Source organism: Amblyomma maculatum, chromosome 11 (assembly GCF_055883805.1).
Source record: "Amblyomma maculatum isolate TAMU_Amacu chromosome 11, ASM5588380v1, whole genome shotgun sequence".
Lineage (NCBI taxonomy): Eukaryota > Metazoa > Arthropoda > Arachnida > Ixodida > Ixodidae > Amblyomma > Amblyomma maculatum.
The window spans coordinates 51,967,851-51,980,632 of record NC_139354.1 but is presented as its reverse complement, the minus strand read 5'-3'; the positions used below and the strand labels follow the sequence as shown (position 1 = coordinate 51,980,632).

The following is a 12,782-nucleotide window of genomic DNA, read 5'->3' as shown; positions in this document are numbered from 1 at the left end:
ACACACACACACACACACACACACACACACACACACACACACACACACACACACACACACACACACACACACACACACACACACACACACACACACACACACACACACACACACACACACACACACACACACACACACACACACACACACACACACACTCACACACACACACACACACACACACACACACACACACACACACACACACACACACACACGCGCGCGCGCGCGCGCGCACGCACGCACACACACAGCTGAAAAAGAGCAGCCGTGAACAACAAACTGTCACACGAGTGCCTTCCTTCTTTTGGATACGCTTTCTTGTACCCCGAATTGTCTCTTCATGTATAATGGATGGAAAACAGGTGTACCAAAGAAAGTGGGCTAAAAGAAGGTCAGAAAAGGTCACTATTTTCCTTTCGTCCTGATGCGGACCAAGCATGTGAGCTTGCCTCAAATTGCTTCTCGCAGTGCATACTCCTACCGCCGCGAAACCTGCGATGACTAGAATGAATTTTTCATCTTTATTTGCACTTGTCGTAGGCTTGCTATTATTCTGCCAAGTAAGATCAGGTGGAATTCGGGGACGCAAGCCTTACGAAGAGAGAGAAAGTAATTTCCATCATCAGAACGTCAAAGCTGTAAGAATAATTTGCTTTTATGGTCGCCATTGCCCTTCCTTTATCAGCATCGGACTCTCTCTCATTTTGCAGCATTGGCATTATAAAGGATCAGCTACTAAGAAATTACTTAGCTTTCATGTTGTGTCTTGGCGCATCCGAAGCAGATTGCAGCTATTCAAAAAGTCTAACAGTAGGTAAAAGATTTGTGAAATATATTCAAATGTTCAGGTGATGCATTATCCAGGAAGTCTCACTTAATTCTAACCAGCGCGCTTCTTAAAAATTACAAAAATGAAATTGAAGTTTAGCTATGCATGAGAGCCTAATATCAAGCGGCTTTCCAAACGCGGCAAGAGGTTCAAACTATTACAGGCCTTTATTGATTTTGTGCAAATAATGTCTGAAAAGAGCAGTATTTGTTCTAATAATAGATATGAGCTGTTCATAGTTTTTAAATAACATTTTATGCTTTTCATTTCCTCAACAAGGCAATCAACATTGAAGGAAAAGTGTATGTCATAAAGAGAAACTACCGCACTTCTGCTAAGCATCGGTGTCTTTATTCACAACGTGCTGCGAAATACAACGAGACAAAGTACCTATACACTCTTGGAGCCACGCCGTCTTATTCAAGCCTCTACTTGTAAGAACGTCAATCTTATTTTTGGCTATGATTATCTTTCACTTCACCTACTGTATAGCTTTCTATTTGACCAAAACCTGATTAAACGTTCTGTATACACATTTCTAAACGGCCTAGGTACATCACTGAGCTATGTGTTTATGCGTCTTTACAGTTCTCAAACATTTTTTTGGTGCAAGCGAAAACTATAGAGAAATAATTATGCCCGTAACGTCTGAATAATAAATAGAGGTTTCGGTAAATTACCGCTTACACTGGTAGAAAAGTGTTACTAGAAGAAGTGACATACTTTTGTAATTGCTGTAAGAACAATGAGCCTCAAGCCACAACAAAACCACTATTGAAAAAACTTTACGATCTCTGTATGCAACGCGTGCGCGCTGCGCATGATAGCCTAAAAAAAAACTTAATACCAGTCGTTGTTTGGTACGCAAAATTTTCTTATGATCGTTTAATACAAAAAGTTCGAATTACTTTCAGAGTCAAGTTCACTACAACATTGTACACGCTCAAGACTGGAACACATGCCAAATACAACGCGGTGAAGTACCATTTCAGGCCAAGTAAGCGAAAATTTTGTTTTCAAGGACACTGATTTATTCCACTTGAAAGTTTCCATCGGTCGTGGTGTTCTGCCGTCTAGGGGAGACATCTTGTTTTAACGCGCAGTACATAATACATGAAGTAAAATGAGATATGGTATATTGCTAAATGGTTTAATGGTAAATTAAAAATACTTCATTGGGAACGAGTGCCATAGCTCGGAAAACACATCCCTCTGGCCCAATTTCGGGAAGTACGTCGTACAAAATAGGGTAAAAATTACCCTCGTATAAACGAACAAAATACACAAGCCTTAATAGACAGTGTCAAAAAAAGACAAGAATAACAAAACATATTCAGTGCCAGATTAAATATTTTGGTTCCTCAAATATAAATTGAACTGTTTGATTCGTTTGGTGTTGTTAATTGTGTTTTAGTGTCATATTTAGCGATGCCAGTGTTCACATCGTTCCGCGGGGTATGACCCAGGCCTAGTTTCATCACGCTTGCTTTAAGCAGTGCCGCTCGATAGCTGGCTGCCACTTTCTAGAATACTTTTATCCTTTTTTTGTGATCTTAATTTTTATTACTTGTTAAATTGTTCTAGCTCGCGTAATGATCGCCTAGAAAAAGTCGTTCCGTCATTACCGCAGTCGTTATTTGGGTAAGGCAGTCAGCAGGAAGCTTATTGCTCATGGTCCCTTTTTGATATGCATTCTTTTTTTAGGTGATCCGCCTAAAATTCAGAAACTGATGTATATTGACAAGAAAGGAACCTGTATCATATTTGTTGATAATCGTAAATCGGAGAGCCAAAAAGCGAGTAAGTAATAATCATTACAATTTATTAAACCAGAGAAAAAAACTTGTGGCCGGCGTATTATCTCCCAGGGAATAGAGCACATTTATTTTCAGAATGGAGCACAGACACCTCGTAACGATAGCATCTGCTGACACAAACATATCCGAAACGCAAGGAACATACTCATTAATTGCATAATTCAATACTGTTGTTCAGCTGATTGCAGCTATGTTAAATCCCGTTAGATGACCCACCCTCTCAAAAATCTTCAATAAAAACGCTTCATATAAATTTATATATTCATTTACAATACACCTCAAAGGCCTCACCTATGGGGTAATAAATGAAGGGTACCGGAATATCATCAAAGTTATACATTAATTATGAAAATAAATTATTTTCTCTATAAATTCTTCAAAATCTTCCGGATTGGATTGGAGTAAGGCTTGAAGGGAAAGGTCCTACCGGTCTTTCATATTCTGAATGAAAAATTAAAATCATGTGCAGTAATGTGGGCAGACTGAATAAACACTTTTGTTGTGGCTCAAACGTTGCGAAGTATGATGACAGGGCATAATGACGGAGTTGGATAGCTGTGAATGATACAACTTATGAAAAAGACAGTCTAAACATTTAAGTTGATGAACGAGATGTGGTAGGGTAGCTTCAGATTTTGTATTAGATACACTAGTGAAGTAGCTGTAGTTAGCATAAACAAAGCGGATGGCTCGATTTTGTACTGATTCGAGAGTGTTAGTAGGTAGGATTTGTCGGGTCTCAAATACCGCATGCGTATTCTAATTTTAGTCGAACGAAGGTAAATATGCCATACATTTTTCAGAGGAAGAGGCTGGTTTTAAATAACGGCGAAGAAAGCCAAGACAACGGTTAGCATCGTTTGTAATTGCAGACAAGTGGTTACGCAATGTAACGTCACGGTTTATAATAATGCCTATGTATCTGCAGGAGGAACTACACGACATTGTTGAACAAAAAAAAAATCTGCGATTAGTTGGTAGGCAGTAATGCTTTCTATGAAAAGTTAGGGTAGATGTTTTATTAGTATTGATTGACATTACCCACCTGTTACACCATGATTCAATGTGATTTAGATCCGTTTGTAATGCGGTTATGTCAATGGTGCTACTGATGGGGCGATAGATTACACAGTCATCTGCGAATAAACTGGTTTTAGACGATATGTTATTTGACACGTCATTAATGTAGATACATAAGTGTAATAGGCCAAGACCCATACCTTGAGGCACTCCAGAGATGATTTGGGACATTTGGAATGAACACTTGTTGGCGTATACAAAGTGCTGACGGTTACTGAGGAAGGAATGGATTCATGTTACACCTGAAGGTTTTTATATTTAGGCACGCAAATTTTGAAAGCTTATTATTATTCTGCACATTCTGGCCATTTTACTGTCTAATACGTTTGGCTAGTTTTTTTTACTAATAAAGTCCAACTTTGTACTTCATTGAAAATGAGTACCTAGATGTGTTGGAAAACTGTTTTTCCACTGCTACACATAAAGCCGGCCCCTTTTTTGTCTGGATATCCCGAAAACGATTTATACGCTCGGATGGTCGGAATAATGTTTCTTTTTTGACTAATCGTTTATGGCGCTTCCTTCAATTATTCATAATCGTCATGCGCCAGACTATAGCCACTGGTGAGCAAAACCAGTCTCCCATATCTCTCCATCACCCGGTCCGGGGTTATCCGCATCCACTTAGCACCAAAAAAGGTATAAACTTGTCCGCCCACATCACTAGCGCTCAACCCATTACCTCGCTGCCCATTTTCGATAATCATTTTGTCAGCCTAAAGGTCCCTCGATTAACCTCCCCTCTAATTTCATATCTTGCCCGTGCCTTGTCTTGTTAATGTAGACTAGAATGTAATCACCCTGAGTTTGTTTCCTGGCCTACCTTGCACCCTCCCTGTCATCTAATATTTTGCCAAACATTTGCGTTGCTCATATCATTGCGTTGTTCTCACTTTAAATTGAATTATATTAGTTAGATTTCATATGTATGCTTAACATTGGGTATCAAAAAGGTGCTGCTGTCATATTTTTGTCTTTTTATTTCCATTTTATTGCCTAGTTCTCTAACCGCTACCTGCCTTAAATAGAAAGTCTTTCCAACCGATGTGAGTACCTAACTACCTAAACTAAAGTTCCATTTATTTCATTTCCGAGGCAGCTCAGCTTTATTTAGTCTGAAGCACACACATTTTAGCCAAATTTACTGATTTGTCCAGCTAGAGCATTATTTGGTCTTTGCAATGCTTTCCCCTGAATAACCTAGCAATGTCATAAGCGATCACGGATCTAGAGAGAGAGAGAGAGAAACGCACATTGCAGAGTTATAATCCATCAACACGCAATACCGACAAGGAAGCGGTGAATACTTCTGGAGAGATCATTCTTTACTGGTCAACCTCTTTTTTTATGGAAATTTCAATACTTTTTTATGGAAGACTATTGTTGCTTTCCACTCAATATGGATATGTTACAAAATTGTTCGAATTTTGCTCATATTTAACCCTATTATCGTAAAGGCTCTACGAGTGAAGAATTACATTCAGTGAAGTGGTTGGCGTTTGTTTTAGGAACCTAAGTGTAAAGGTTAGTTGTATACGGAGCATTTTTATATCAGCGTGTTAGTAGAGCAGGTAAGGGAACCTACAAGAAGTCTTAACGAAAACTGTGGCGAATTTCTTTCGCCATTGTAAGATTAGACCTGACATGGTACCTAAGTACAATTTTCAAATTGAGGTTTTTTAGCACATTCAAGTTGGTGATTTTTAAACATTTCTCGAATGTCACTTATAAGAAGCGATTATATTACTTTTCAAATTTACTACTCCAGTTTAAAATAAGCATCTTTTTCTGTGCGGATACAATTAAATTTCTTGTTCTGCGCGCTAATATTTACATAACGGTGAAACAAAACTAACTGAATGTGCAATACGGAAGCAAAAAGTTTATAATATTCCACAAATAAACAAAACGTTCGATTAAATCACGAGGAGATGTATGAGTCCAAACAGGCCATAGAGGCTCGGATCATTCATTACGACTGACTGATTGCCGCAGTTGGTAACGGTACAAATAAAAGCTGAAGTATCATAAGGGATCGCATAATCGGAAGAGTGGCTGTTCATGATGCTATTATCTTGGCACCACCTGACCAAGAAGAGACCTTCATGGGCATCGCTTTCGAAATGTAATAAATATACATGCGACTTTCTCTCTCCCCTCCCTAATAAAGGACTCCAGTCGAAGCTGAAGCCGTAAATTGTGATGCTGAATTGTTCAGTCTTGGAATCCAAAACTTATTGTCCAATGATATTTTACTCGACCGAACTGCTACAGATGCCCCCGCATTACATCCGGCAGGGCACGAAGACTACTACCACGCTACGCAAAGCTATGACGCTGAGACAACAGTAAACGCCATGGCTAAATGATTTGTAACGAACACACTGTGTGCGTCCATTGCCCTATGGCGACAGGAAACAGTTGAGTAGCAGCGATGAAATGGCATTCTTTCTATTCCATTACGCTCTCATCGTTCCTCCGTAGACAAGGCATTTACCGTGGCCAAATACGACACAATGGACGTCTATGCGCAGCCACTCTTAGAAAAGAGGACAGGGAGCCGCGAGAGGCACTGACTCTCTTCTTAATACACCCATTGAGGCACATGTGAAGAACTTGAACTTATAATTACTGCGTCATAAGATTCAAAACGATTAATATCTGGACCTACAAATCGATGTTTCTGGTGCCTTCAACAGGTTTCATTTTACCACTAAGCTAAGGAAGACGTGACTATAAAGTTTAATATAATTATATGCCAGCAACGTAAAAAGCAAGATAATGTACACAGTCACTTGCAGCAATTACTTTTCTTCCTCGTCAAATTCTCTGCAGAACCTGATTTAGAAAGATAATGTTTCCTCGCTGACCAGGCACACATCTCTGTCAGAGTTATACCATGTGCAGCCACCTGACCTTTAAGCCATCCAGGCCTAAGGTAAAGACATTGTTTGAGATGGCGTAATCCATTGATTATAAAGTCCCTGGCGCTCAAGGATTTCCTTTGAGGTAAACATGATACATTTGGTCAACTACAGGCTGATAAGCATTTTGTCAAAGAGGTCTATCCTCAGCATATTCCAAGGCACGCGTGGGCTACGCTGCTTCCGTAATTATGTTATATGTATAAACTTATCAGCAGATAGTTTCAAGTGTTTTAAAACTGCCCTCACCACCCTTGGGGTGTCTATACAGATAAAAATTAGGTTTACAGCATTTTTGTACATCCACTAATGTTTCGACCAGTAAAGGACACTTTGTGATGATCTCAACGCGTATTGGCCGTCATCTATACAAACGATGATGTATTCTTTGTGGCGGGCTTCCACTACACGCCCGGAGGACAAAGATGGCACTGGACGCAACAAGAACTTGCGGGCTTGCTCTCACCTGCAAGAAGTGCTGCTTTGCCTAATAAAAGCTAGTGAGTCACAGGCAGATTGCCACCAATGATGGCATTCACCTTGACATGAATACCAAAGATGAAATGACAGAGCTCCTGCAACCAAAAAGTCGCGGACGCTGCCTGCAATTTTTTCAGACTGTACACGCTCTGAACGCTCTTTGATAGGATGGTAGGAACATTTTACACATCGCCACTGCACCTGCTAAAATGCCGATACATTACCAGGCACAAATTGAATGGGAGCGCCAAAAGCAGGGGCCTCGAAGGAAGATAACCATCGTTTAAAACCAAATGCGGTCTTGGTAAGTTATATGAAACGAGTGGGACTGGAAACTGCAACAGGGGCATCGGTCCCGCCACTAACTATCCTAATCAAGAAAAGCAGCGAGCTAGTGAAAAGCAACTGCATGCTGTAGCCGTTCCTTTTCTGAGGTGTTAGCTAACTGCTCGAAGATAAAGCAGTATCTCGCAGTTGTGTACGCCACGACTATATGCGGGTCGTACCTTTACAAGCAACTAGTCATGGAAGCCTGTTCACATCACCCCTTTTTTGCTGGCTTCCCAAACTGAAGAAAAACTCTGGCCTCCTGGCTTGATGGAGTAGATGCGACCAGGATGTCAACATCATTGTTGCCTGCGTACTCTTTACAGCACTCACACGTTTTCTTCAGGTGGTAACTGTGATCCTGAAAATTCATTCTGTCTCTTCTGTTAGCCGCTAGCCGCACAACTGAAAATGTTTATCAGTCATAAGTACCAGTAAATGTGTGCCGCTTGAATGCTCAAAACATTGGTTACAGCATATAGATGACTACCTATAATTCAACGCTTATCCCTCAATGTGCTCAAACGTAGATTATTGTCATTATACCATTGAAACCCTTTTTGATAAAAAATTTTTACTACGCTATATGAGGGCACGCCTTTTTTCCGCCGCGCACGTTTTCGTGGAATTATTCAAACTCTAGAAAATAAGCGAAATGATGGCTGTCGCTTCTAAGTATTCTCCACCATGATCAATAGAAGTATCACCGGTCGCGTATGTGCACTGAAGCTCTTGACTGCGTGAAAAAGCTTTCCTGGTTTCCAAGATCACCAAATGGCGCCAATGCCTTTAGCAGTTGGGTATTGAATCCACCTATAGCCGAGATCGTTCCAGCAGGTGTACATTGGGCTGCTTAGCTCCTATTCACTGCCGGCTTCTGAGACCAGCTGGATATTACTATCAACTGACGATATGTCCGACTGTACCGAAACAAATGGTAGCCCCATGATGACGTAGTACTTACCTGTCCGCCGAAGGAGGCCTTTTGTGTGTTAGCGCTCGTCCTTTTTTATTTCTACGTCCTTGTACTTTTTGCGCTTCTGCGTATTCCTGAATGTGCACTAGCACGCCTAGCTACACTTAATTATCACGTAACAAATGCATTTATTGAATACTTTCCCAACAGCCAGAGTGCCTAAGAATTTCACATGAAAGAACTAGGACAGGGTTTAGGACTGTGCTCCCTGAAAGTTTCCTGCAGTACAGAGAAACGAGCCACCTGAAGATGACTCCAAACATGTCAAAAGTAGTGCCCGATCCAAATCCCTATTCCGACTGAATGATGACATGCTCGCCATATATATGGGCGCCGAATAGAAAAACAAGGAATGCTACCCGCCCCTACATTGTAATTGTCACAAGAATAGAGTGCGAGAAACGACCAGTTGACTTCCTTCATGCTCGCCAACAGCAGGGAAGCCACGATCACACTGAACGTAATGATGCCCTATGTTATCCAAGGTAACCTCGACGTGACTTTGCCACTTTTCTTTAGTCTGTTGTAAGCGCGCATTGACTTACACGTCTATAAATATAGAAATACCACCACACCGATGCCCGGCTGTACACTCTTGCATTCTATGCTGACACCTCGCGAAAGAAAAGTAGGAATAATGTGTATGTATGTGGATGCCCGTCAGTCTTGCTTTTTGATGTTGAGCTGATATTGAGGCTCATGCAAAAACAATCTTCGTAACTTAGAGTTGACTATGATGTCGCTTTTGATCTAATGTAGCATCCAAACGGCGATGCACGCAATCGGAAGTTTGCATACTGGCCCCTAACGATTAACAATGCGCGCTTAACGACGTTTCGCTATTAACATCTGAGTGAGTTTTAGCAACCGCGTAAAAACTTCACCTTATCCTGAAAGTCATATGATACCAGACGTATCTGTAAATCACACTGGTGTTTAACAAGCTTTACGTGGTTCAACATTACGTAGACAATTTCTAAACTTTATCTGGAAAAGGCGTCACCGTAAACTGAGCGCGGTTTAAGGATGCAGACATTCGCTACCTCTGCGACAGCCAAGTATTCTGGTTGCTATTGTCATACCCGAGGTGGTTCGTTCTCTCTGGGTGCATGACTTGCAAATAACTTGTTAATTTCATTGGCACGCCCTGTCTTCCTACTTGCTGCCTAAGGCATTCTGATCATATATGCTGCTAGCAAATGCTTGTTGTTTTATAGCAAGTGTTTGTGTTTTATGCGTGATGTTTTATAACAAGGCAACGGAGGTAACAATAATGTTACCAGCACTATGCTCCATGGCGCCCTTCACTTTATACTTTGCAGTATTCCTCCGAATAATAATGGGAAGTCAAGGGCCCGTTCCCCGTTACAATGATACCAAATGGTCACCAGTGTGTCACCAATTTCACAGAAAATCTCAAAGGTTTCAAACCAAATTTTTTAGTGTACGCTAAACTAGAAAAGCAGAACCTATTATTTTTTTTAATAATTTCAAAGTCAATGTGCTGAGTGTCTTTTTTTTATTTCAAAATGTTGAATCTAATAATTTTGTCCCCCACGTTCTCAGCAAGTTGGCTGCCACATTAATATCGTAGATTATTGTCGATGCAGTTGAATACTGTTTACGGTTCTCTCTATAATGGAGGTATGACTTCAGCTGACATCGAAATTCATTGGGGTGAAAAACATCGATGTGGTTTTTGTCACGTTAAAATACTGTGTATACCACTCTATGGTTTTAATACTATCCATGCTGCAAATGGGAATGCTTACAGTTTTTCTCTTTTCAGAATGTCAGCTTATGCGCCCAGCGCGATTCGCCAACGAACCACTTCCCGAGCAGTGTTCCCGTGTCTACAAGCAGAACTGTCATGGAGAGATATTTAAAGTTTATCGGAAATGGTGCCAGTCACTGCCCGAGAAGTGGTACAAGGTTTACAAGAGGCGAAAAAGCTCAGCGTCTCGACCAAAGCAGCCTAATAAAACTTAGGTTTTTTTATGTCACAATAACCAATTCCAAACTGGGGATAAACCTGATGTATTAGAAAGCTTGAAAAATATTTTCAACCGTAACTTGCTATTTTACATAGATGACGCACTGACAAGTAACATTTGCTTCAAGATAGAAGAAAGACGCCAAAGCAAAACTAAAATGCAGAAATTTACTATTTATAATAAACCGCATATTTTTTAATCATCAAGCTTTTAGCTGTGCGACTACGTAATACTAAACGGTATACCTGTGTTCTTTTCATTGAGCTCTACTTTCTTTAGGCAATTTTTTGTGAAAAGCACAGGAGCAGATTATGCAGAAGCTATCTGCGTATATGTTGTGCCCTGCGCAAGCATTTCAATTTCAACTTTGATATGCCATTCTGTTTCATGGAGATTCTAGCACACGCCAGTTACCTTTATTAGTACCGAGCAAGACGAGGTACTGCGTGAAAATTATTTCCACTGTATTGCTTTAAGGGACAATAAACCGACATACAATCATAATATTGATTGACAGCTTCAACCATACTGCAATGAAGACCTTGTATTGCTTTAAGGGACAATAAACCGACATACAATCATAATATTGATTGACAGCTTCAACCATACTGCAATGAAGACCTTGGAAACCTGCGAGCGGGTGCAACATGAGCACTCCTGCATTCCGTTCAATACGGGTAGCAAAAAAAAAAAAAAACCTGAAAATGCAGCCGCTGCATTGAACCGTCACTTCTAACTTCGCCACTCATTACTTAAAAGCGCGGTGAAACGGCAGTAAAAGTAAATGGCGGATAATAAAATATATTCAAATAAAAGTCATAATTAACGCATTCAGTTTTCAGTAGCACTCTTTGCTGTGTCCTTGTCGCTATCGCGTCGTTTCCGCGGTTTTAATTTTAGAGGTTCCACCAATGACATAAAACCAAGGTCTTTTCACTTGCTTGAAAATTATGGTTCTCATTCAGAACGTAGTGGCAGGAGGAGCTTTTGAGAATGCGTTGTCATCGGATGGAAATGTAGGGCCATTTGCTTAATTGAGTTGGCATTCCTCACAGGAACTACTAACCACATACCCTGTAAATGTAGCTAACATATACCATCTATAGTATTGTTTTCAGAGTTCTTGAATGCAAGTCGTATTTTTCTGGCCAATTAAAGGAGATTAAGAATTTATATCACGAAGTAGTCTGTGTTTGGAGCGGAACCACAATGTCCCCATTTTGTCTTTTGGTATGGCGTGGTGTGGAAAAAAATGTCTTTAAATGTGTTTATGTATTTCCATGTATTTGTAATACCATCCTATGTACAACATTAGGGTAGCATACGAAGCTTTTCAGGCGCAAAAGTGGAAATAGGTTTGGGCATTTAGCAGGGGAGATTGGGGCAATCCATCTAAGCGACTAAGATATATATATATCTGTGTGCCAGAACAACTTCAAAATTTATATCTGTGCACACACATAATGTATTTAGCAAACATGAAGCAAACATACTAGCAGTTCGGCTGCAGAAATGTTGATATGTGACGCACAAGTAAAATGGCCAGACACTACGTCAAAGCTAAGGAAAAATTCCTAATCAGACCACGAAAACCACATTGTTAAACACACTCCAACCGCACACTAAGCTAAATTTGCACGATCAGCAAACACTTGACAGATTTGCACTTGTGGAGAACTGTGTCGGTTAACCAGATTAAATTTCATCGATCAATTGTGTATTGTATATCGAAAGCACCTCAAACAAAATCTAACTACTGGTGAATCGGCATATAGGTGAGTAATCAGAGGTAAAACAATTTGCAGTGTGCAAAAGAAATATACTTTATCTTAGTGGAAATTAATCTCAATGCCTTAAAAGCTGCCATGCTGCCCGAAGCTGTTACAGCCTCGTTAGACCGATAAGCCCAGGTAGGTGTAGTAGTGGAGGACTCTGGTACACTCATGTACCTAGAAACACACGGATTATCTATAGGATGCAGAGTGTAAAGGCTGAAGTTGTGAGTGAAAACCCGGTTACTGTTTGTGCGCCACGTGAGATGCTGCAGCATACTGCGTCCCCTTTTTATTCAGTCTGCCAGCCATCGACACAAAAGGACGGCTTTTAGAGGGAAAGCTTCATTAGTCGAATCGCCTAACACGGGTACCGCTTGACTCCTGAGCATGCAAAGTTTGACCTTAAAACCAGACTAAGGCCAAACACATTCCCAAGGCCAGGCATGTATGTTATGTTTGACTATATATATGAGCAGAGGAAAGCGTATATCGCCTATCCCACTTCTCAAAGGATACCGTAACCATTTTATAAAAAAATGGAGGAAGTTGGTTGAGAAATAAGAATTAGTAGCAATAC

At 40.5% G+C, this 12,782-nt stretch overlaps 1 protein-coding gene across 1 annotated transcript; it reads left to right on the top strand.

Moving 5' to 3' along the window:
* The first annotated feature begins 432 nt into the window (after positions 1–432).
* On the top strand, positions 433–10,948 carry LOC146173795 (uncharacterized). The gene is made up of 5 exons (XM_084583228.1): positions 433–641; positions 1,112–1,266; positions 1,747–1,829; positions 2,537–2,632; positions 10,226–10,948. The coding sequence occupies exons 1-5, from the start codon at positions 501–503 to the stop codon at positions 10,423–10,425; spliced, it is 675 nt and encodes a 224-aa protein (XP_084439354.1). The 5' UTR covers positions 433–500; the 3' UTR covers positions 10,426–10,948.
* The last annotated feature ends 1,834 nt before the right edge of the window (positions 10,949–12,782 follow it).